The sequence below is a fragment of the Anas platyrhynchos genome, chromosome 1, assembly GCF_047663525.1.
Source record: "Anas platyrhynchos isolate ZD024472 breed Pekin duck chromosome 1, IASCAAS_PekinDuck_T2T, whole genome shotgun sequence".
Taxonomy (NCBI): domain Eukaryota; kingdom Metazoa; phylum Chordata; class Aves; order Anseriformes; family Anatidae; genus Anas; species Anas platyrhynchos.
In genome coordinates, this window is record NC_092587.1 from 198,576,677 (window position 1) to 198,602,976 (window position 26,300).

At 37.3% G+C, this 26,300-nt stretch overlaps 1 protein-coding gene across 3 annotated transcripts in view; it reads left to right on the forward strand.

Moving 5' to 3' along the window:
* Positions 1-26,300, forward strand: part of GRM5 (glutamate metabotropic receptor 5) — a 278,090-nt gene that overhangs the window by 124,690 nt on the left and 127,100 nt on the right. For all 3 annotated transcript variants that reach the window (XM_027467141.3, XM_027467154.3, XM_027467164.3), the window contains exon 3: positions 6,322-6,571. In XM_027467141.3, the coding sequence (XP_027322942.1) occupies positions 6,322-6,571 (250 nt within the window). The remainder of the gene's footprint in view (positions 1-6,321; positions 6,572-26,300) is intronic.

Sequence of the window (26,300 nt, forward strand, 5' to 3'; positions counted from 1 at the left end):
CTGAAATTCCCATTAAAAAAAAAAAAAAAAAAATTCTATTTTAAAAACACCATACAATGGGTCATATTTTTTTCCGTTAATACACATGGACAACTTCAGAATTTCAGACATTTGATTTGATTTAATTTGGTTTGTACTCTTTACAATTAAATCATGTGCTTCCTGTTAAACAAATAATTCAGTTCCCGCTCCCCTAGACATAAGGGTGCCTTTTGCCATGCTTATCAAGGAATGTGGTTGCTGTAGTTGCTCAAGAGATTTGGTATTATGCCTTTATTTTTATAAGTGACAAAAGTTTAGAAGGCTCATATATTCACAACAGTTAAATGTAGACAATATCTACTAGATAAAAGTAGTAGTAGATAGGTGTTGGTGTTCTGTGATGATTAATTTTAGGTATAACATTCAGTCTTCTAGCATCTCCATTTGGGAAACACTTCTATCCATTCCTTGGCTTGAAGGAAGGTCATCTTGATAATCAGCCAACACATTGCCTTTCATAAATACCTTCAATTACTCCCACACACATTTTCAGAATTATACCTACTTAGATTTTTTTAGGTATTTCTGGCAAAGTTCATCCAGTTGATACCAATAAAAGCTAGCAAAAAATAAAGCTCTCTATCCTCATATTGCTTGCAAGATATCTACTGAGAATTTTAACTTGACTTGGCTTCTTTTCTGTGGCTCAGATACAACATAGAATATTACTTTGTGTTTTGCTCTTTTCTGTCTATAAAAATAAATTAGCATAAATTAGCATTGCTGTTTAAACAAATATGTTCTGAGATAGGTAAGGTTATTACAATCTAATGGTATAATGCATTTCTTTAATTTTACTTGAGCCTCCTCTTCTGTTACTTTCTGATTTTTTTTTATTTGATTTTTTTTTTTCTGTGTGCTTCCTGAAGCAATTGTACATCCGACACATATCATAAAGGCTGGTTCTCATCCACGTTCACTGTAAATAAATAAATAAATATACGATAGCAATACACATGTTCACAATGATTACAAGCAAAGCAAACAAACAAACAAACAAGCCTTCCTCTACTCCAAATGAGTGTGTGACAACCCAAAAATCCCTGGGCAGGAGAAAATGTAGTCCATTATTCCATTTGGCTTTAGGGATGTTTTAATCTCATATCAGTAACTTAGTGTTATAAAACACGTCAATGTACTTTGTTTATTATCGTTAGTTTAAAAACCTTGCTATTTGCTGTGTAACGGTTTCTCATCAGGTAGTTTAACTGGCTCAATAGCTGGGCAGGAGGAGCAGCAAGAGCAACCTGCAGTTTTCCTGACCCTTTTCTATCAGATTGAAGTATTATTATGTGGTGTACTATATTAAGCCTCATCTGGAAAAAAAGCACAATCTGTTCTTTTTAAGCTTCTTAATAGTTTTTAGAACAGATTGATTGGAAGTGGAACTAACAGATTGCTGTAGTTAAACTGTAGGTGGGTATGCATATGCTTGAGTTTGGAACAAAGTTCCAACCCTGAAGCATTACAGATGATGACATAATCAATATGGATTTCTGTTTGCTTGTTTGTTTTAAACATGCAGAGACAAATGGGTGCAGCTTCTGCACTGGGATTAGGGTCAAGCATTCAGGTAGGCAACATGCAGGATTCAGGCTTATATTTTGAAAGAACCCAGACAGCCATTGTTGCCACAAGTACAAAGCATATTTCAACAGTCATCAACTCTGGTTATGCCACCAACAGACAAACTTTCAAGAGGAGGTGAACATCCAGTAAAAAAACGCACCACGTCTTCCAGCAGAACAAGTCACAATAGAGACTTCCCAAACACTGAAATGGAGATGGAGCTTGGTGGGGCAGAAGGAACTGAGGATAAATTGACCATATTTCACTTCCAGCTTGTGTTTGTCGATTTTCTTCTGCTGAACTGGAACTAGACAAAGAAAAATAAAACAATCCCTCCCTTCTTTTCCTTAGGAACTTTCATTAAATTTAGAAGTAGAAACAGAATAGCTACATGGTTAGATTGCCAGAATGTAAGCAGCTTTTGTCACAGAGGACTCACAGTAGATATTACACTGGTTCCAGCGCAGGGTTTCTGAATTAATTTTCACTTGGAAGTGGAACTAAAATATTCTTCTTCTCAGAGTACAAATCCTTGCTTTGACTACCCCTATGTGCAAACCCAAAGTCGCAGTATCTTTCTCTTTGAGTCACAGAAATGTCTGAAGACTGGGAACTTCCAAGGCGCGGGCCCCTCTCTCGGGGCGAACCCGTTCCAGGGCGCCCGGCCCTTCACAAAGAAAAGAGAACTCTCCCCAGGGCTCCCGCCGGCTTCTCCGGGATCGCTTGCGTTACCACACTGGGCGCCTTGCGGCGCCCGTCTCCGCCGGTCCGGATTCGGGGATCTGAACCCGACTCCCTTTCGATCGGCCCGGGGCAACGGAGGCCATCGCCCGTCCCTTCTGAACGGCACTCGCCTATCGCTTAGGACCGACTGACCCATGTTCAACTGCTGTTCACATGGAACCCTGCTCCACTTCGGCCTTCAAAGCTCTCGTTTGAATAGTTGCTACTACCACCAAGATCTGCACCTGCGGCGGCTCCACCCGGGCCCACGCCCCAGGCTTCCAGGCGCACCGCAGCGGCCCTCCTACTCGTCGCGGCGTAGCCCCCGAGGCTCCGCACCGCCGGCGACGGCCGGGTATGGGCCCGACGCTCCAGCGCCATCCATTTTCAGGGCTAGTTGATTCGGCAGGTGAGTTGTTACACACTCCTTAGCGGCTTCCGACTTCCATGGCCACCGTCCTGCTGTCTGGATAAACCAACACCTTTTCTGGGCTCTGATGAGCGTCGGCATCGGGCGCCTTAACCCGGCGTTCGGTTCATCCCGCAGCGCCAGTTCTGCTTACCAAAAGTGGCCCACTGAGCGCTCGCATTCCACGGCCCGGCTCCACGCCAGCGAGCCGGGCGTCTTACCCATTCAAAGTTTGAGAATAGGTTGAGATCGTTTCGGCCCCAAGACCTCTAATCATTCGCTTGACCGGGTAAAACTGCCTCGCCCCGAGCGCCAGCTATCCTGAGGGAAACTTCGGAGGGAACCAGCTACTAGATGGTTCGATTAGTCTTTCGCCCCTAGACCCGGGTCGGACGACCGATTTGCACGTCAGGACCGCTACGGACCTCCACCAGAGTTTCCTCTGGCTTCGCCCTGCCCAGGCATAGTTCACCATCTTTCGGGTCCTAGCACTTCCCTGACAGTGGAAGTTCCAATGTGGAAGCCAATTTTGGCAATGTGACAATTTCCTACTATGGGAATTCCACAGTTCATGAATAAAATAATTCCATACAGAAAGAGTGAAAATGTACTTATGCTGTGAACCTCAGATCTCATCTTCAAAGAAATGAGATAATGAGACTTCCTCAGATTCCCACTCCCTGTGCTACATGTATGCCTTCATGCACATACAGGTTTTCTACAAAAAGATTGCTCAATGGAAATTCATCCTAATGTGTTTTGCAAATAAATTTAGCAGAAAAGGAGGAAATTTTCCATCAAGGATTGTTCATTATCCCCACAGTATAGCTCAAGTTAAATATACATACCTCATCATACCTCTTGCACAACAGGGGAATTCACTATGAATAATTAATTAAGTAGAGTTTAATCAGTAATTATCATGACAAGGTCTCCACTGGTGTATTTGTACAAGCATCTTGAAGCATAGCTGCTTTCTGTTTTCATCAACTCTCCCCTGAGCTCATGTTATGCAGACATAATTTTCCCAGTTAGAGAACTTTGTCACGTTCAGATTTTTTTTTTTCCAAATGTTAAGGATGTAACTCTTTGTTAAGTGCACTTGGTAGTTTAGTACTTTTCTTCTCATTTTTGGTGAGTCATTGCTTTTTGCACATTTTCAAAAAACCACCCTGTCTCGATACATGATGAGACAATAACTGGAGAAACCTTTACTTGATTGGAAAAGAGTTAAAGCACTTTGTGTTCGTTGAAAGACCTACTACTTTTTCAGGACTGTAATTAAGCCTGTTCTCAGCTTTATAGTAAGCCTCAGCTTTATAGCAAGCCTCGGGGCAATACTTTTGTGCCTTTATAACACTCTCAAACAAAGAATTAAATGTCTGGAACACTGAAGAGATCTAGTTCTGTAAGTCAATTAGACTTAACCAGGAATTTTCTATTGACAGTTTCTTCACAGAAAATGAAATCTTCAGAATTTCAATTTCTTTGAGGTATACCGTAGATATTTTTTTTTTTTCACTTCCAAGTTCTATGGTAAAACTTGATATGACTTTTTTCCTTTTTTTTTTTTTCTCTCTCTCTTTTTTTTTTTTTTTCTTTGATCCAGACTGACAAAAAAGAGACTTACTTTAAACAAAGAAATGTATTTCTTGCCAAACTGCCTGATTTTACTTTAGATGGCCTCAGGGCCTGGTGGAAGTTTTATTTGACTGACCCCCATTTTTCCATCAGACTGAGTTCTGGGGCTATAATAAGTCTTTCATTAGGCACCATGTTTTTGACCTGTAGCCAAACTCTTTCAGCATCTCATGGCAATCACTTGATGATCTATCACAGGAAATGTTTGCCCTATAAGTATGACACATGGGGAAGAACATCAACTCCCAGGAAGCACCAAGTTTAAAACTTCTATGACATTTTGCTCAGGCACAATCTGCATAGTAATGGATTCTTCATCAGACACAGCAGGGAGAAAAATAAAAGTTGGTGCACATTAGATAAGGAGACATGCATTCAAGTTGCCATTCTGGTTGGGGGTACCATTTCAAAATTTCAAACTCGCATTGATTCATTTCTGATATTAAATGAAGGTAGTGATACTTCCTTTCTGATACTCTGTTTTGGCTATTCAGATGCTAAGATCTTTAAACTGGAGACTGTGTCTTTCATGTTCATGTACAGTCTGGAAGCTAATGCAGCCTGTAAACTCTGGCAGTAGAGAAATAGGGGTGATTTCTTAGGTCGGCAGGCTGGGTGCTTTGTGGCTCCAATGTCCAAAGTCACAAGAACAAATGAGGGCAGAGACAGCCCAAATCCTGTAATCTGATTCTAAGTACTTCACATATTTTTTCGCTATCAATACTCTTATATACTCATAACACAGCTGGCAAAAAAATCTTTTTGTCGTTACAGATTTTAATATTTGCAAACCAACAGAAGTGAGTGAAGGATCAACAGTTCCTTGCAAATCTGTTACTTTAACATTCTTGGTCTTATTCATTTGTTGACTGTATTTCTGTGGAATATTACTTGGAAGTTAAGGCAATATTTTGGAGAAGAGAGAGTTCCTTCCTCAAAATCCTTCTGATTTAACTTAGACAAGAAACAGATTTCGAAAGGTAGATGTAGGAGAACAAGGAACCGGAAAGACAGTCCTGGTTAGTATGATTGTCAGTGGGAACACTACACCCCCTGTTTAAGCACTATGACTATTCTACAATTTCAAATGAAAATATTTTCTGTGGTGAGATAGAATAAAAAACAACAGATATATCTATCTCCTGGTATTTATTACCATTATTACCAGCTTATCATACAGGAGAATGTCTTGAAAGAAAATATGAAAAATTTCCTGTTGGTTTTGTTGACATTTAATTTAAAAAAATATATAAATAAAATGTACATTTAGTTCATCTGTAATCCTGTGATCTCTGTCATGTTAGTCCTCAATTTTGCCTCTCATTCTCTTGAGTCATCAGTAATACTTTCTTCACAGAATAGCTATTACCTTTCAATGTAAACTAAATGTTGTTGCTGTTCAGATTACACTATGAACAGTCATGTTGTTATTAGCAATTTTTTTGTTTTTGTTTATAGTCAAAATATTACACCAAATAATATATCCTAAAGATTTATTATTTTTTTTTAATGTTGTTGTGTTTTTTGTTGTTGTTGTTGTCTTTGTGTTTTTTGTTTGTTTGTTTGTTTGTTTTTAAGTAAACCTCAGAGCAACTGACCAGTCAACTTAAGAGAATCAGAAGGCAACATGCAATTTATACAGATTTTGCTATAGACATTTTGGAACAGATTATCACAGGTATTCAGGTACTTAACAGACTTTGGTTTCAACATAGAAGCAGGCTGCTAAACTGAAGTGAGGTTTCTAGGAAAGTTTGTTGATCTTGACTTGAAAAATGGATGAATAAATTAAAGTGTTTGTTTGTTTGTTTTTAAGATGGCTACACTGGTCTCTGTACAGATATGTTATGTACTTTCTAAAGTATTTGCTGTTTCCAAAGCAAAAAAAAGCTTCTGCAGATTTTAATACATACATATGTTTCTCTGTTTGCATTTAGGAAACTATGGTGAAAGTGGAATGGAAGCTTTCAAAGATATGGCAGCTAAGGAAGGGATCTGCATTGCACATTCCTACAAGATCTATAGCAATGCTGGTGAACAGAGCTTTGACAAGTTGCTGCGAAAGCTCCGGAGCCACCTGCCCAAGGCAAGAGTGGTTGCCTGCTTCTGTGAAGGCATGACTGTGAGAGGGCTCTTAATGGCTATGAGGCGCCTGGGACTTGCTGGAGAATTTTTGCTGCTGGGCAGGTGAGTAATACTAGGCAATTATAGCCAGTCTTTTCAGAGTACAGCAAAATAAAAGACAGTCCAGTCAAGCATATGTAAAGCCCACATTCATGGTCTCTCCTAGAGATGTGCATATCTAAAAGATAGAAAGTAACGTCAGCCATGTCATAGTGGTACATATTATACAAAGACATATCATTCTCATGACGTCATGCAAACACAATATTGGCCAGACCTATTAACAGCATTGTGTGAGGGAAAGCTGACAAACAAACATTTGATTTGGATCATCCATTGCATTTACAGAAGTTTAAAATGCATAATGTACATATACAGCCTGAAGGTAAGCCTTGTTCATGTAACATCGTGTTAAGAATTGCTGATGTGTCTTCTGGGTAGATGTGAAATGTCTCCAAAATGAAGGTTGTTAACCACCACCTTTTCTTCCTTTTCTTCAGCTGATCCTACTGTGCTAAAGGCAAAAAGTAGGTAATCCTTTCCCTTACGTGGTGCTCAATGATAGCAGCTTTTCTTTCCCTAACCACCAAGGGGGGAAAGGAAAGCTCTCTCAGATATGTTCACCCAACAGAAAAGGTCCCTGGGTTAGTAGGCAGGAAAGTAAAAGACATAAATGCACACCTTCTGGGACCTTTTTATTTACCACATATTCTGAATCAACTGGTGGACCTTAGATAAAATAAGAAAAATGGTGTCTTGACCACAAAATGGAGCATTCCAGGAGTCAGATAATGTAGCCTGCTGCCTTTCTGGTGCATTATTAGAAAGATGACCTGATATCATCCCAGGAATGAACAGTACAGGAACAGGAATAAAACGGTGACAGTGAAACCAGCTGTCTTGGAGAGACACTCAGGGCAACATGTAAGGAGTGCAGCTCTGCCCAACTGCCTTGAAAGTCAGTCTGCTAAGATTGTCCCACAGGTAGGACAGCAGCCTCTATTCACTGACTACCTGTTGCACACAGCTATCCTTCCATACTACGCAAAGGGGAAAGCAACAACAGGGATTTCTACCTCTATTCTTGCTTTTTAGTACCAACATATTTATTTATTTATTTTGTAATTTGAGATGCATTGTTTACATATTTCTCTGTCTTATGGTTTCAAATACATTTTTTCTGTAGTTTCTTCTATGGGTCATCTTAATTCTTTTCTGACATCCAAAGGGACTACTGTCCTTAGGATGATATTCACCTAAACGTATTTATATTTCTACAATTTAGAAATTTGCATGTGAACTAGTCACCACTGTAGTTAATGAAAAATAAAAAATAAATAAATAAAATAAAAAAATAAGACCCTCTTAGGTCCATTACTTTTAATGTGGACATTTAAAGTAGCTCAGAGGAATCATGTTCAAGAAAAGGGCTTGTACAAAGAGTGTCTTGAAAACTGACTTAGGTGGAAACCCTACTTGCTAGTTTCTTAGAGTGAAGTGTAGCAAAAACCATGTGCACTATCTTCATCTGGAACTGGTGCCATATGACCCTTGTCTTCCTTTATCCTAAACACAAGAAGTTGTCATTTCATTGTCACATCAAACAAATTAAGTATGTAAGCATTGCTTTCAAAAGCTATGGTGGCCCTTAGCTCCTGCAGATGCCAAAACATATTTAATTTTGTATAGGATTTGCTTATTTAAAACAGTGCTAAAATTAGCTTTCAGAGATCCTTTTATGTGCAAGGACTTCAGAACTGACAATTGGAAAGTCTTAGCTCTTCAATAAAACAGTCTAGAGAGAACTGGCTTTTAATTTTCTTAGTTTGAAATATCTGTTTCTAGTTGCAATGGGAAATGTCATGACTAACTATAAGAAAATTGTTATTCAATATATGACTAAAAGCTTGCAGGAAAACTTCTTGAGATAGATGGGATGTGAGACAATAATATCTTTGCTGTCCATTGATGTACTGAGTTCCTGTAGGGAGTTAAAGCTCAATTTTCCAGAATCCCAATGTGTTGAAGACTATTTTGATTTCATCTGTTGGGCTCTTTTGGTTATGAACATGTGACTGTGACTGTTGGTCCAGAGCTAGGCTCATTTGTTGTCTCTGTGGAGAAAATCTTAAGGCACTAACCTAGGATGGATACGACACCAGAATGAATTCAGATTTTACAAACAGAATAGCAGAAGTTTCAAATGAACAGATATGCCAGACCGTTTAAGGGGGAAAATCCTACATCTGAAATAAAAGAAAGCTCATGCAACTAATGTCTCATGTGAAGCTACACTGGAAAATGGACTTGGATAGGATTTGCACTTTCACTTGTGCTCTGATCTTGGGTTTGATCTGGGCTACCAAATTAAACTGAGAAGGTTGTAAATAGATGCTCCAACTAGAAGAAAGAGTTCCTGTTGCTGAAATGCAATGCGTTCACAAGGAAAGCTTCATCTACTAATGGATACTTATGTTACTATACCTACAGAAATGCATGTTGCTTCTCCCTTCTGTGGAGAGTTATTTGATTTAAATTTTAAGTGCACAAAAATAATTAAATTTCCAAAGCCATGCAGTGGTTCTATGGGAAATCACAAGATATCAAACTTCCCACTTCCCCTTACTGTTTTTTGTAAAATATTTGTTTTGGGCTTGCTCTCATCTTTTTTTATGCTCAGACAAACAAAAAAACAGAGTGGTCAAGAAACACACATATCAAATAAATCACACTGTAGAACCCCAAGGGGAATAGAAGGACGCCAAAAAGATATCCTTCAATAAACACTCCACTCTTGATGTACTACACAGTTCCAGAAATTGCATTGCCTGCCTGTTACAGAAATGAAAGATGGCAGGTCATTAGTGATTGTAGTGTTCAAGAGAGTTTGATTAATGGAAAATGTTTTAAAAGCTCAGCAAATATTTACCTTGTGAACCTTGAGGAACTGGACTTAACCTCAAATGAAAAGGTGAACATGATGACTTCCAAGTGTGGGAAAAATTGCTATTTTAGCCTAACCATTATGCAACTTAATCAAGATACAGACGCCAGGCTGCATCTATTTGTGCTTATTGCTTTGGTCATCCACAAGTCATATGCCAGGAAATATACTTACAAATAAAATTCACTAGAGAAGAAATAATACACTCATGTAGCAGAATAACTTTAGAACATATTTCAGAAATGAATATGGAGTATTAATAGTAGAGGTAAAAATGATTTGGTTGCATGTGATTTTCGTCTGTTCTTCATTTTGTGTAACAGTTGGCCTTAACAGCTGAAGTTTTGTTTCAGGTAGTAAGTACACCTTCATCCTGCTCCTCTTAACAATTAGTTTCTGATGTTTGAAGAAAACCTCTGTGATAAATCTCTCCAGTAATAATTTTATCTAACGTTTTTAATCTACAGATATTCTACCACATCTTTTATGTCTCTGCTTTTATAACTAAAAGTTATAGTGCCAATTCACGTGTTTTTATAACATAATAGAAACTACTAGCCACAACTGAAATTATTTATATCGCCTATACCTGTGTTAAATAAAATGGAGTCAGAGAATAGGCTGAAGTTCTAGATATTAAATATTTATTTATTCATTTATTCTTGCTGGCATGATTTTAGCCTGTGGCTATTAACATTTTTGTGAGGGGTCTCAGGCATGGTGCTGGTGATGGCACTGTCAGGGATGGTTACCAGCAGACAGTTGGGACACACCCACTGTGTTCTGGTCTATAACAATATTAAGACACATGGATGTAGGGTTTGCATGCCTTTTACTTCCAGACAAGAGAGCCAGTTTATTATTTTTTCATTTATTTAATTGTTTTATTATTTCATTTATTTAATTGTTTTATTTTATTGAATAAAAGTAGCTATTGTACAAACCTAGAGAACAAGAGAGTAAGCTTTGCAAAGCATTTGTGGTTCCAAATGGATTATAATAGGAGTTTTCCTGCCTTAAAGGAGAGGAGAATGGAAAAGAGAAGGGAAAGTAGAGGCATACATAGATAAAATGGCTTGCTGAACATTTTTAGCTTACAAATGGCATTTCAAACATATTGATCTAGAAGGAATTACCGAGTCTTCTATATGCTTCATGTTCCAATATATGTATCATCTCAGTTTTACTGTTATTAACTACCTTTTTTTTATGAGTAAAAAAAGGTTAATTAATATGTTCTGGACTTTGTGTTTTTTTGTTTGTTTTTTTGTTTGTTTGTTTTTTTTAAAGTGACAAAATTAAACACACACTGAAAAAAAAAAAAAAGAATCTAGTGGAGGTGGAAATAAATATTTCCTTAGACTCTAGTACTGATTCTGATTTTCAGCCATCCAGCTGAAGGTGGTACGGGGAAGACATCAGTTCTAAGAGTGTCACAAGAAATGATCACAAGCAATTCGAGGGTCTCCAAAAGGCTTAGTGATAATTATCATAGTTATAGAAAGGATGAATCAAGTATTAAGAAATTGTACTAGGAATCAGTGTCTGTTCTTAGAACAGCACATGTATGCTTTAACCTTTGCAAATCGTTTCTTGAAGCTCATTTCTCTGCTAATACAAGATACCTGTAGAGGTGGATTGGAGGAAATTGTTATTGATTCTGAGTCTCACAGATCTTGCAGGAAAAAGAGCTAAGAATAAGGTTAGTAGTAGAGATGAGGATAAGGAGGGAGAATAAAATGTGGAGGACCATTAGTTCCAGGAAGTCCAAAAAGTCATTTGACTGATAAGAAACTCAGCAATATATGAAGAAAACTTGGTTAGGAACCAAAAAGGGATACTATTGCTGAAGGAAAATTAAAGCAAGATAGATGATCTGAAGGAAATGAACTCTTCAATAATTCAAAGACAGATCTTTCGTGAGACTTGCAAAAGTGTCTCTTGGATGAAGAAAGATCTCACTGCAGAGGACGTAATAATTTGCCTTCTGAAAGTGCTCTGGGTAGTGTGGGTGAATGCTGTAGTTAACATGCCTTTTTCTGTGTTTGTACAAGTCCAAACTTGAGAAATTGAGTAGTTATTGTAAAATAAATGAAGAAATGAAATTTTGCTTGCCTGAAATATTCTCTAAATTCATTTTTGGTTATTTCTGCTGCTTCAGGGAAAAAATAAATCTGCCAAAGTTCTTCTGTCTGGAATAATTCTAACAATATAGTCCTTGACAGAAAATGTAGAAGCTAAACAAAGTGTAAGTGTTCAGACCTCTTCCATAGGGATAAATTAAATGGGTAAAAAATGGGTAAAAAAAATATTTTCAGCACACAATCATGCAAACCCAACATCTTCGAGGAATCTGCTCCCTCCTCCTTTTTTTTTTTTCAGCCCATGATGGATGGGAACCTGCTACAGCCTCACCTGAATACTGTTGCATCTGATGCAACTCTCTGCTGCCTGTTCATTTATCTCATTGAATTCTCTCATTCAGGTACCCATGTGTAGTGCAGAAAAGGAGCTATTACATTATACTGAGTAATCATATGCAGTGTAATTAGCAACATCAGGTCAGAATCTTACCACCCAAAGTGAAACAAAGGTTTGCTTTGCTAGAGCTGTTGAAAAAAAATAAAATAATAATAATAATAATAATAATGATAATAATAATAATAAAAACACTAGAGAAGTGAAAGAATTCTCTATTTAGTTATTCAAACTGTGTCCTTAATCAGTGGTAATTCAGACTAGAGGTTAAAGAATGACTTTCCTTTGAAAGAAAGCTTTGTGGTTTTCCTCTACCTGGCAGTCCTGTAGCTCAGTGACCCTCATGATGAGCAATAGATGCCTCCAGGTGTATCCTGCAACAGATGGAAGAAGTACATTGGCTGTCCGAGGATGTTTGTATAATAACTGAAAGGAGGATCATTTTCTTTCTATGTTATGAATCATGGAAGATGAAAGTAAGAACTCCACAAGTCAAGGCTTGAGGGTTGAATGGAGACAATATATATATGATCAATAAATGTAGCTGTATGAGGTCAGATCAAAGGTCCACCAAACCTATCTATATCTGTCACTATTCTTATTAGTGGTTTTGCATGTATCTTTGTATTTCTGTGTCCTTGGATTTCCTCAGTAAATTTGTCTTTTATGGCTTCTTTCACCTTTGAGCAGCTGAGGATGTAATCTCTTTTACTACGCACCTGTGTTGCCCTTCAGACTACAAGGCCCTAAGTTATTTTGGTTATTCACACGTGCCATAAAGTGTGACTACTTCAGTGAGCTCAGTAGGCAGTCTTGCCCAATAGGAAACAAAGAAATGGTTGGCACTGGTAGTGAATATGTCCTTCTTATGACATGACAAATCTAATATTACATTGCAAGAGCATGTCCAATTAAATGATTTATTTCCTGGAGGATCTGATATTTCTTATCTAAGACTGGTGTTTAAAAGCAAGAGAACATAGCTTTTGCAGCTGTACACTTGTGTGGAGTTGTGCCATGAGACTGTAGGAAATGACATTGTCTGGGCCCTCAGGGTGTCATTCCACTTCTGCAGTGCAAGATTATTCTATATAATTCATACTTGTTCCATCTTTAGATAGATCTAATTACGATATTTTAAAGATGAAAATCCCACAGATTCTTCAAGCAACTGTTTCCCATGCTTAGCTGCTCTTTATGCTCTTCCTAATCTCCAATTTAATTTTTAAACTCTTTTACACTTTGGGATAACATGAGACTTCTATTGTCTCAATGGAAATGAGATGAGGGGAAACAGAGAAATAGAGGCAAAGAATTTTGAAGCCTGAAGCAGTAAAAAAGGTTTATTCTTATTGCTAAAGGACAAAAGGACAAATTCATGAGGTGGCATCCTCAGGGTGAAAAAAAAAAAAAAAAGAGATGATGATGTGATCTCAGAGAATTCTACATTGCCAACAGACCTATTCTTGCAGGCTTGTGTGAAATTGAGTCACTGGCTTTGTTGGAAAATTGTGTCCATTTGTGTGTGCACTTCCACTCTCTCACAAGAAGTGTATGCTTCTGATTTTATTCTGATTTTATCTATGACTTTAAGGCTCTGCTGTAACCAACAGCATATTAAAACTCAGACTGAGAAAAGTCTAAGGATGATTCATTTAAGACTGTTCTCTTCAAATAAGAATGATGGGCAATGCTCACTGTGAGTTTTCTGAAGTGAGTAGGTGAGTCCATTTTGAGATGAAAAAGACTCCTTCAAGCCTAAGATAAGAAATTAAACATAATTTTGAAACAATGGAAACATGTTCTGTTTAAGCTTGAGAAACAATAAGATGCTTTCTTCGCAAAACCAGAAAATCAAGAGATGAAAAGAAGTTAAATTCCAGTGTGCTTATTTCAACATTTGGCATAGGTTATCTGATAGTAAGTAATTATTTAAAACATTAAAAGTAACATTAAAATGTGTTCCAGTATACATTCCTGGAAAGATTTAAAGATATTCAGAACATGATGAAAGCTATTATTGTCCTTGAGATTTTCTGATCTTTGTAACAGCTATAGATTTTCTGATAATGAAGTTAAGTGAGCTTAAAATGCTCTCCATTAAATGTGTGGTGCATATTTGATCAAAAAAATAAAAAAAGCGTTTCAGTGGAAACCAAAATTTAAGCTATTTCTTCTATTCTAGCAGTTAAAACAAAGCAAATAATTTTCTTTTTTAATCATATTTGAAACTCTGTATGGGTTCAAATATTTCTGGGTTTGGTTAAATCAATTTGCTTTTCATAGCCAAATATGTGCTTATTAAATTTTTTCTGGGTAACAAAAAGTACATGGCTAACCACCCAAAACCTGACTTTAACTGAGCAACCTAATGAAAATTATAATTTAATATATTCTTTTATCATCAATATCTAGAGGAGGATGACTGCCATAAACCACAAGGTTTAACGTTAGCTGTACAGATAACAGAGATTTGATGGGGATTAACCAGAAGAAATATACTTAAAAGTGTTGTTTAATGTCTTGCTCTGGCCACAGATATTTATATAAGCATCTAGAAACTCCTGTATAGAAGTCAATGCCCAGAAACAAAAAGGCTAACTTCAGGAAGTTCATCTGTTTTTGTAAGTAGCTAATTACTTGAAATGCCAAGTAGATGGATATTACTGAATACTCCGTGTTTTTGTTTGTTTGCTTGCTTGCTTGTTTGTGTGTGTGTGTTTTTTTTTTTGTTTTGTTTTTTTTTTTTTTTTTTTTTCAAAAGAAAAAAGTCTAAGACAGAGCTGCTTCTGAAGCTGTCATCTCTTAGTTGAAAATTTTAGGAAGATTTATCTTTTTTTGTTTGTTTGTTTTTGTTTATTTATTTATTCTATAAGATATATAACTGGTATTATGTAGCAATAATAAGAAAATAGCTTAATTACTTATGCAGCATTTGGTGTGCCAGGAATCTAATTACTTCTTGCTCCTCCATAAGTCCTTGTCATGGGGAATCTCCTAGTACAAGGTCTTGGGTAAAGGTAATTAGTGTTTTCTAATAATCTCCCCCTGTTATTCCACAGTACATTGAACTCAATGTGCCAGTTTCAGCTACTGGCAGCCCCAAGCTCCATGGCAGTTTTCTATTTCATTGTGGTTGTGCTCTTGTAGCCAGAAGACTAAATGATTCATACTCCACAAAACATTAACTCCCCTTTCCCAACCGAAAACAATAGGGCTAAAAGAAGCACCCTTGGGAACAACAGCAATAACAAACAGCAGCAAATAGCACAGATTCCCTGTAATGTTCAGCTACAATAATTCAGTTGGGAAGTGCAGAAAGTTGTACCCACGGGAATGCAGTCGAGGTGTTTCTGACTCACCAGTGAAAACACCACTTTTCTATGCTCTCTTCTGAAGTTCTTGGGAATCCTCTCAGGATCAGGAAAATGATCTCAGGCTGGGCAGCAGTTGATTTTTTCTAAGGCTTTCCTATAACAGGCTATATTGAACATTAATTTTCTCAAAGAGGGAAGCTTATCTTTTTTGAAGAGAAGGTGTCTTTCAAACCTGTACCTGAAGAAGTACTTCACGTCTGTCCACCCACCTGAAGATCAACAGCACCACTGTTTTCCCAGGAATCCCGTGTGCCTTTAAATAGAGTAGTAGGATCAAGGGGAATGCCAGTAAAGGGTTGTCTTCCCTATTTCTCAGCACATAATGCATGTCAGGATGTATTCACCCCAAACCCCCTTCGCTGGCAACAGAAGAAAACAATTCACCTTACTGAAGATCAGATTCACCCTGTGTATGTCTGTGTCTTTCCATTGATTTAAGTGAGCTCAGGCCAGTTCAGCTCTGACCATATGTGAGATCAATATTGCTCCTCTCAATCAGTGCTATAAAATGTTCAGATATAAAATTGTTCGAATTAGAGTGAAATTATGATGTTAACCATTACAGAGATAAATCCTTTTCCTTGATAAGCATGACTTAAGGGTCAGAAAACTCCCATCTCAGAAAGAGTCAAACAACTTTATCTGGGAAACATCCTGAGACTTTGGTAAGGCCATTGCCATTATCCCCCATAATATCCTCATAGAGAAGTTAGTGAAGAATGGAGGAACCTGATCTAGTGCGAGGTGTCCTGCCCATGGCAGGGAGGTTGGAATTAGGTCTTTAAGGTCTTTCCAACTCAAACCATTCTATGATTCTGTGGAGGAGCAGATAGAGTGTGGGGGTTCTGTGAAAAATGGCTGAACAGACAGGCCCAGAGGGTAGCGGTCAATGGTGCAAAGTCTAGTTGTAGGCCAGTAAAGAGTGGAGTACTGCAGGTGTTAGTACTGAGTCCAGTCCTGTTTAAAACCTACATTAATGATTTGGACAATGGAGTTGACTGCACCCTCACAGAATCAGAGAATTGTTTAGGTTGGACGAGACCTCAAGATCATTGAGTCCAACCTCTGACCTAACACTAACAAGTCCTCCACTAAACCATATCATTAAGTTCAACATGTAAATGTCTTTTAAAGACCTCCAGGGATGGTGACTCCACCACTTTCCTGGGCAGCCCATTCCAATGCCTCACAACCCTCTCAGTAAAGAAGTTCTTCCTAACATCCAACCTAAAACTCCCTTGGCACAACTTTAGCCCATTCCCCCTCATCTTGTCACCAGGCACATGGAAGAACAGACCAACCCCCACCTCACTACAGCCTCATTTAAGGTACTTATAAAGAGCAATAATGTCACCCCTGAGCCTCCTTTTCTCCAGGCTGAACAAACCCAGCTCCCTCAGCCGCTCCTCGTAGGACTAGTTCTCCAGGCCCCTCACCAGCTTTGTCACCATTCTCTGGACTTGTTCAAGCACTTCCATGTCCTTCTTGTAGCGAGGGGCCCAAAACTGAACACAGTACTCGAGGTGCAGCCTCACCAGAGCAGAGTACAGGGGGACAATCACTTCCCTAGACCTGCTGGCCGCACTGCTTCTTATACAAGCCAGGATGCTGTTGGCCTTCTTAGCCACCAGAGCCCACTGCTGGCTCATATTCAGCCGACTATCCACCAATACTCCCAGGTCCTTTTCTGCCTGGCAGATTTCCAACCACTCATCTGCAAGCCTGTACCTCTGCTTGGGGTTATTGTGCCCCAGGTACAAGACCTGGCACTTGGCCTTGTTGAACTTCATACAGTTGACCTCAGCCCATCGGTGCAGCCTATCCAGATCCTCCTGCAGGGCCTTCCTACCCTCAAGCAGATCGACCCACGCACCTAACTTGGTGTCATCCGCGAACTTACTGAGGGTGCACTCATCCAGTAAATTTGTGAATGGCATGAGTCTGGGAGGAGTGGCTGACTCACCAGAGATCTGTGCAGCCATCCGGAGGGACCTTGACAGGCTGTGGATGTGGGCTAAAAAAAATCTCATAAAGGTCAGCAAGGAGAAGTACAGAGTCCTGCACCTGGGAAGACAAACACCAAGACATGCTGGGGGCAACCCAGCTGGAAAACAGCTCTGCCAAAAAAGATCTAGGAGTCCAAGTTGGACAAGAGTCAGCAATGTGCCCTTGATGCTAAGAAGGCTAATGGTATTCTTGGCTGCATGAGGCAAAATATCATCAGCAGGTCAGGAGAGGTGATCCCACCCCTCTACTCAGCATTAGTGAGGCTGCATCTGGAGTACTGTGACCAGTTCTGGTTCCCCCAGTACATAACAGACCTGGATGTACTGGAAAGAGTCCAAGGGAGAGCCACCAGGATTACGGTTAAGGGACTGGAGCACCTCTTCCATGAGGAGAAGCTGAGAGAGTTGACGCTGTTCAGCCTGAAGAAGAGGAGGCTTAGAGAGAACTTATGAATATGTTTAAATACCAAAAGGGAGGTTGCAAAGAGGACAGAGCCAGGCTCTGTTCAGTGGTGCCCAGAGACAGGATAAGAGGTAATGGGCACAAACTGGAACACAGGAGGTTCTGTCTGAACATCAGGAAGCATTCTTTACCTTGAATCCTTCTTTCCAGAAACACTACAGCAAATTCACATTTGTGCATGCTCCTACACCTTCCCTCAGTACTCAGTGGCTGGTTCTGGCATTGTTTACTGCCTTCTACCTTGAAAAGGAGCTTCCAGTAAAATATCAGTTACTGTTTAGTAGCTTAATAATAACTAAATATAGACCAAATATTTTCCCTACCAACTGTAAGGACTTGACTGCCCCCAAATCCTTCCAGGTTTGGGAATTCCTAGCCAGGACTAACCTGGGGAATATAAACTTCAAAGATTTGAATGAGTTACCATATATGCATGTCAGGGGACAAATTTCAAAAAACAAATTTGATTTTGTACCTTGATTTCAACCCCCTTCTGATTTTGTCAAGGGATGTCACATCCTGGCATTTCTGATGTGTTAGATGGCTGGAAGTTCTCAAAGAAAGACTGAATCTGGATGCACAAAACCACAAAAATAGTTTCTAAAGTTGCTTTATGTTGTTTATATGCAGTATCTTTAACGGTGACCCTCTCCCACACAGCTCTTAAAGCAGAATCCACAGTCTCTAACACTTCACATCTTTAGAGCAACGGGGTACTCAATAAAAGAAGCGAGTGACCTTTTAATGCTTGTTCCAGACTCTTCTGGATTACTCACAAGGATATTCTTTGAATGGCTCTATTTGGAAATGAACGTTATAAAAGTAATCCAAGGTATCTCATGGCTATTTTGTTTGTACAATCTGTATCAGTGGTCAAGAACTAGGAAACTTCATCTGAATTGTCCAAAACAAATCACTTTTTTTTTTTTTTGAAGAAAAAAAAAGTATTGATTAGCATTCACTCATGAAATTGTTACACAGAAAATTGTTGAAACTTTATTAACAATTTTCCTTGATAATATGCAATTTAGAAAAAAAAAAAATCATTTGTATAGAAATTAACTTTTATAGAAGTTCCCAGCTCCAATAACCTGTGTTCTTTCAAAGTACTTCAAAAAATAAAAATACAAAAAATCCACCAGTATTCAGAAAGATCTCTAAAGTTATACAGATTAGATTATTTCAGTATGACAGTTCAGATAGAAAAACATTCATCTAGAGAATTTTGTCTTAATATATGTGGTAGTTTTTTTTTGTCTGTTTGTTTGCTTCTTTTGTTTTGTTCTGTTCTGTGGGAATTACCTTCATTTTTTGTGATATGATTCATTTCATTATGGTTGTATCACATTTGGGATGTAGTTCTCATCACTATTCTAGTTTAAATGGACTCTTACATGAGACATAGCAGCTGTCAGCAATATCAATAAATATTTATTTCTTTGTTAATTTTTGGTGCTGTTTATTTGTTTATTTTGTTGGTTTGGTTGTGTCTAGGTTTTGTGGTTTGGTTTCTTTGGTTGTTTTTTTTTTTTTTTCACCGCAGAGAGAAATTAATTTTGTATGGACTGCTAGCTTTTTCTGTACCAAACCATGAGGCATAGTAATAAGTAATGTTTATGAATTAAGCTTCTGTCAATGAGTATTTTAGGGAGAGAAGTAATTTCTGCAAAGCACTTTTTTCCATGGTAGGCCATTATATGTGGGACATGTTTCCTACCAACATCCACAAAATATCTTATTCTTTTTGAAATCTCTGGATGTCTTCCTCTCTGCTTCCTTGGAAAATATGGCAAAACTTAATATACCAAGACCATCAACTATCATGTTACCTCATGATATTATTTATATATATTTGAGTATTTATATGATGTAGTGGTGTTTTTTTGTTTGTTTGTTTGTTTGTTTGTTTGTTTTTCCTTTGTGTCTGATTTTATGTCTGAGGATTTTATGTGGCCTGTGTTTTGTAGAGTACTTAACACCCCAGATGCCTTGTTTGTGTCTGAGAATTCTAAGTTCTAAAGTAATATTAATAATAGATGCTACTTCTAATAAAGTCCCATCAGGTTTCAGGTATTAAATTATTTCAGTCCATTTAATCTCTGTCTCTGTCTGAGCTTTTTGCAGGTGAATCCTACTTTACTTGCTTAAAGAGACATGGAAAATTTGAGCATTCAGGAGCAAACAAATGAATCAGTAACTTAAATGAGAGACTGTTCTCAGCCACTTTTCACATAAACAATTGAAAAACTCAGAGCCGCTGTACAAATCACAGGGCACAATTTGTCTGTTATTTCAGAATTAACATCTTAATTGGCTATCTTGTTATTAGATCTTAGAAAAGATGTTCCAACATTCTTCAGTATTTAATTAAGATATAGTAAATGGTTTTCTAAATTGAATTTTCCATCCTAGCGGACATGGTTATCAAAAAAATCAATTGAATTGAAATAATTATCTTAATAAAAGCTTATCTTCTGCATTTGAAGCAAGTTCTGTGCGTTGCTTAACACTAATTAAGGAAACTTCTCTGGAGCCATGAATTATTTTTATCTAGAACTTAATGCTTTGCAAATAAATATAAACCTTTATTATTTATTTATTTATTTTATATTTGCCTTGCACTTTACCTAAAACCAGTTTTCTGAAATTAAAATTTCCTGTTTATAAAATAGTCACAGATTTTACACCATTCAGCATCTTTCTTACATGACACACTCTTCATGTGCAAAGTCAGAGAGGTTTACCAATTGCTATGCACTACAGTCCTTTGCCACATTATTACTGACTCTGGAAGAAGAATTTGTCATTCATTACTTCGCAGTTCAATTTTAATATTCTAAATTAATGTTGAACTTAGATGGCTCTGTCAGTGTTGAACATTATTTAAGTTATTATTTTTGAACATACTCACTTTATTCACATTGTTCATTACCAGGCTTTTGTCAACAGGTGGGCACTGTTTTGCCTCCAGATGGCTTTATACTCAGAAATACTAACAAAGAGATTATTGCATATTTTCAGCATTGTACAAGAATGTTCAGATTTGATGCCAATCCCTATCTTTACAGGGTGAAAAATTAACATTTCACAAAGTTAATAAGAAGGCTGGAGTTTTTCATAATCTCTTTCATAGTCAAAAGACCTACTACTCTATTTCTGCTGTGAAATTCAGCAAGCGTGTGGATCTGGAACACATTTAAACTAGAGTGGGAAAAGAAAGGATAGAACCATTTTATATTCCAATATAATAGATTCATAAGTGCAACTGAGTTATTAAATTCCTGTCTGCAAGTGCTGTTTACACACCTTTCCTCATAGCATCAGAATGCCGTAGGTACAGGTGATACAGTGACAAATGTGAATAGTTTTCAACCTGTGTTTTGGAAACCTTAAAGCTTCGTGCACTACTTCAAGTTAATAGAAGTTCATTAAGATCAGTAAGTTCACTTTTTTTTTTTTACTTTTTTTTTTTTTCCTAATGCAAGGATTCATGCTTCTATTAAAAACATCAATTTTCTGAATATTACTGTAAATCATTTAAAGGAAATTCTGTTTTCTGTGTATAAGAATCTTTCATTTCACTCATTAAAATCATTATAGAAAGACCCATGAGATTTAACAAGATACAATCAGGAAGTGAAGCAGTATTTCTGAATCATACTCCAAAGAATGTATCTAGATCTCCCCGTACTCAGTCTGCTAAAATGTTCAAAAATCATTTAAAGTATACGAAGTACTTTAAAAACAAAAACAAAACAAACAAACAAACAAAACAGTTTACTCAATCTCCTTTAACAGTCCGAAGTGATTTGCATGAAATGACCTTGGAGAGTCACTTTCACTAACAGATTAGGACCTTTTAGAATGAAAAAAATAAAACAGGCAAATCTATTATGGTGAAATTAAAAAATGATTGTAAGAATGACAGTTTTATTTTGTTGGATTTTGACTTCTTTTTCCTACTTCCAATCTCCTTTAAAAACGTTAAAAGATATTTTAAAAGTTGCAGAGTTCCATGCTTACATTTTCAGGAAGAAAACTGTGTTTGAAATATCTTACCACTACAATTACAGTATTTTCTTAATAATAATAATAATTTGAAATAGAATAAGAAAATATGAAATTAAGATTTTAATGCTGCAGCAAAAGTTTGAAGGTATTGGAACATGTTGTGGAAATATTCAACTTGTCTTCTGTTTGGGAAGTTGTGATATTTTAAAGTTCACAAGAGAAGAGAAAGTTCAGGAGACAAGAGATATTTCACATTCAGAAAGGTCTCAGACTGTGAATCCTAAGACAAGTTTGTGGACGAGGTTTATTGGAATAAACAGATAATTTGCTTTAATCATTGTAAAAATGATGTTTTTCTATTTTGAAATCCTCATATCAATTCTATTTTTGGGTACTTGAGCATATACTTCCATGTATACTTTTTCTCTCTTTTGATATTTTTCCCTTGATTTTGTGCTTATGTGCACCATCTTCCTGATGACTCCACTGTCCTGTATGAACAATAAGTAAAGTAATGGAGAATTATCATGGAAATCTACGTCAGATGATAAATAAGCAATTTACAAATGAATATCTCATGATGACACTAATCTAAAAACAAGCCCTTTAAAATTGTGCATTTTGTTATGGCAGCTGAATTGCTGATATGCCAAGGAACTAACAACACAGAGAAGCTTCAAGTAGGCTGAAAAACACAAAGAAGAAGAGTCACTAGGTTAAAAATACCAGAGTGCTTTATTCAAGCATGATGTATCATTGTAAAGAAAATGAAGTTTGTTTGTTCTGAACTGAAACACTTGGGCTGGCTGTTTATTTTGCAGAGATACTGAGATGTTAAGAGAGAGAGAAAAATGGTTGGATTTTAAATACATAGGAGTTTTATCTGCAAGGGTCCCCCATTCTTTGAATCAACAAACATTTTTCAGACGTGCAAGGTGTTATTTTTTGATTTTGGAGATCATGTCCAATGTCTTGGGACTTGGGTAATGAGTTTCAGTCAGGGCAACATCTCATCCTTTGTGTTTGGCATACAGGTTCATCAACTCTGAAATTACTACAGTATGTATATGTTCTTAGCCTTGATAAATTTGAGATTTCCATCCCATCCTATTCAAAATCCTCTTCTAAGAAAATAATAATAATAAAAAATCTATCTCTGAGTAGAATTTCAAAACCAGTACGAGCCAGCAAGTATAGAGAATACAGCAGGTAGCGTTTATGCTGTTTATTTAACATTTGGATTGGAAATGGCTCCTGCCATAAATCTCTATGGCTCCTGCTATAAATCATCCCCTCCATTGTCTATACGTGGAAACTAGCCAATTAGCTTAATCACCTAATGTTAGACTGAAATTGGATGTTCCGAATAACCTTCAGAGTTTCAAATACATTTAATAAGGGGAAAATGTATTTTCATGCATTAATTCAAATGCATTGCTGGACTTTACTTCCTTGATAGCTGGAAATGATATTGCCTACTTAATAATTGCACTGTTTCAAATGAAGTCATAGGCAATATGTAACACACAGTTAAATTCACCAACTCTGGTTTACATGAAGATGGAGTTTTAGGAAGGGTGCATTCACTCAAGTTCAGTGTCATCCCAATAACCTGAAACTGGACTATATTTAAACAACTTCAAATGCAAAGAGAGAAGCTCACATACATCTGCAGAACAATTACCAACATCACTTCAAAGTCATATGGAAGCCTGTTGTAGTGCTTAAAATCAAGCCTAGACTTTGCATATTCTAAAAGGAAACCCATACTTTTTTCTTCACGTGTCTCTTCAGTGTCCAAATTCTACAAGAAAAGGAGCTGTCCTTTATGCCTACGGATTTCACAGGATCACAGAATGGCTGAGGTTGGAAAGGACTTCTGAAGATCATCTAGTCCAACCACAGAATGGCCGAGCAGGATCACCTAGAGCACGTTGTGCAGGATGGCATCCAGGCAGGCTTTGATTATCTCCAGAGGAGACTCCACAACCTGTCACCATCACAGTAAAGAAATGCCTTCTTGTATTCAGCCAGAACCTCTGGTGCTTCAGTTTGTGCCCATTGCCTCTCATCCTCTTGCAGGGCACAACTGAAAAGAGACTGGCTCCATCCTCTTGACACCCTCCCCTCAGATATTTATACATATTGATCCCCTTAATCTTCTCTTTTCTCGGCTAAACAGGCCCAGTTCTCTCAGCCTATCCTCATATGACAGGTGGTTTAGTCCTCTATCCATCTTCGTAGCCCTCCTCTGAAGTCACTCCAGTAGTACTATGTCCCTCTTGTACTGGGGAGCCCAGAACTGAACACAATCCCCAAGGTGTGGTCTCACCAGGGCTGAGTAGAGGGGAAGGATCACCTCCCTTGACCTTCTGGCAATACTCTTCCAAGTGCACCTCAGGTTACTGCTGGTCTTCTTGACCACAAGGGCACATTGCTGGTTCATGGTGATTTCTCAGAAGACATTTGGGTGTTCAAAATCAATAATAAATAAAATAACATGTAAGATTTGTTATGCATGTGACATTTTCTCTATCTACAAAAGAACCCAAAGGCATTTTCTTTTCCTCCCCCCTTGAAAACATCCAATCAAACAGTTGTGGTTGTCTTTGATTTGAAAGAAATGTCAGGTTTAGGGTTTTGTCCTTCATGCTAGAATTAATTATGACGATCAATAGAATTACAGTTACTTGCAATATCTTGTTCGTAGTAGATAGCAAGAAAATAGTATTCCTATTACTTATCTGAATGCTGTGCAAACCTGAAAGTGTGAATTCAGCTAGTGTGAATAAAGCTAAAAAGATGTATAAGATATGTACAAATTTATTTCAAAAATACATCATTTTTTTTAATTTTTTTTTTCTCAAGAGCCTTGGAGAAAAATTAGAGATAAAAGTAATGTGAAGATCAGATGTTACATGCCAGAATATGGGCAAATGAAGTTGTTGCTACTCTTTCTCTGAATAATGATGTATAATGACTTCTGATATTCAAGGATAAATGTACTATGAAGAAAAATGGATCTAAAGGAGAAAAGCTAGGAAAATATTTTTTATTTAAATAGAGGAAAATGTAGTAAAATAGTGTATTGGAAGACAAGGAAAATTTAATACAATGAGAAGAATGCAAACAATCATAAACTAGATGCAAAGGAAAAATGAAGCAGAGAAGGTACAGAAGACAGATGATGTTAAGGAACAAAGACAATTATGAGAACAGACCAGATCATCAGTTGTGTTTCTATGTGGAATACAAGGTTGACTTAGAGGAAAGTAAAAGCTTCCCTTAACTCCCCTGGGCTATTCCAACCATTCCAGTTTCATTAAGGAAATATATTGGGGATTCACAAATAAGGAAAGATTCTTGTTCCTCTGTGAGTATGGTAACACCAAAATTATAATGGTTTGGAGTATCCCCTGCTAGCAGAGAATGAGTCCGCAGACCTTGTTTCATTTGCATTTGCAGTTCTGACTATTCAAATAACCAGCACGAGGTTTTAAAAAAAAACAGTCATCAAAGGCTACCTAGAAATAATATGATACTACTTTAGTTTTATCAGTAAAATTTCTCCTATAACTTCAAGAAAACAAATAATTATGAATGCTTCCAAAAATCTTAATTGTTGGTGAGCAGTAGTCCCTATGCCAAGGCAAACATTTTAACTCAAAGACAAAATAAGATGTGTTTTGGTATACAGTTTCCACTTGAGCATGCCTGAGATTGTTAATTAGTTACTGCTCAAATTAACAATTCCCAGAGACCTCTCATCACATGAATTTTGTAAAATTGAAAGTATAAAATCATCCTCAGGTCTTGAAACAGATCCAGTCAAAGCTATTAGTTTTAAGATGCATTATTTGTATTCATGTCAAGACAAAACCACATCTTGTTTAATGGCAATGGAATATTTTGCAGCTCAACTTGCTATTATTTAAGTACCAATATAGGGAAGTAGAACACAAGTTGCTTTTTTTAGCTACTGTCATTTTATGTAAGATTTCAATAGGGAGCAGCTACAGCTGGAATGACTTATCAATATCTCCTTCATCATACTTCATTATTGCTCTATAGCACACACAAAAAAAATGGCCTGTTATATTTTGTGGAAATTTTAAATGAAATAATTGGGCAGTATTAGGATGTCTGTGACCTTGAAGCTGAAGTATTTCAAGGTTTTAAAAGCTTCAGACATCACCATGCATTGACTACGCAGATTTTTTTTTTTTTTTGTGGTGACTTAGCAGGTGTAGCTTAGAAAAGGTCTTTAAAGGCACTGAGAATGCCTTTGGACTAGACTCATTTTACTTTACTTTAGCCTGCTAAAAGTTTGATATTTGACCCAAGCTGATTAATTAGTTTTGCTCTATGGTAAATAGAAAAAGGCATTTCTGGAGGACAATTCATCCCTCCCTAAAATAGAAGTATTGTCTTCCCATCAGTTATAGAAGGAATCTAAGAGACTGGTTTTAGAAGTTGTCTTATCATGCCTGGCCTGTAGTTGCTACTGCAAAAT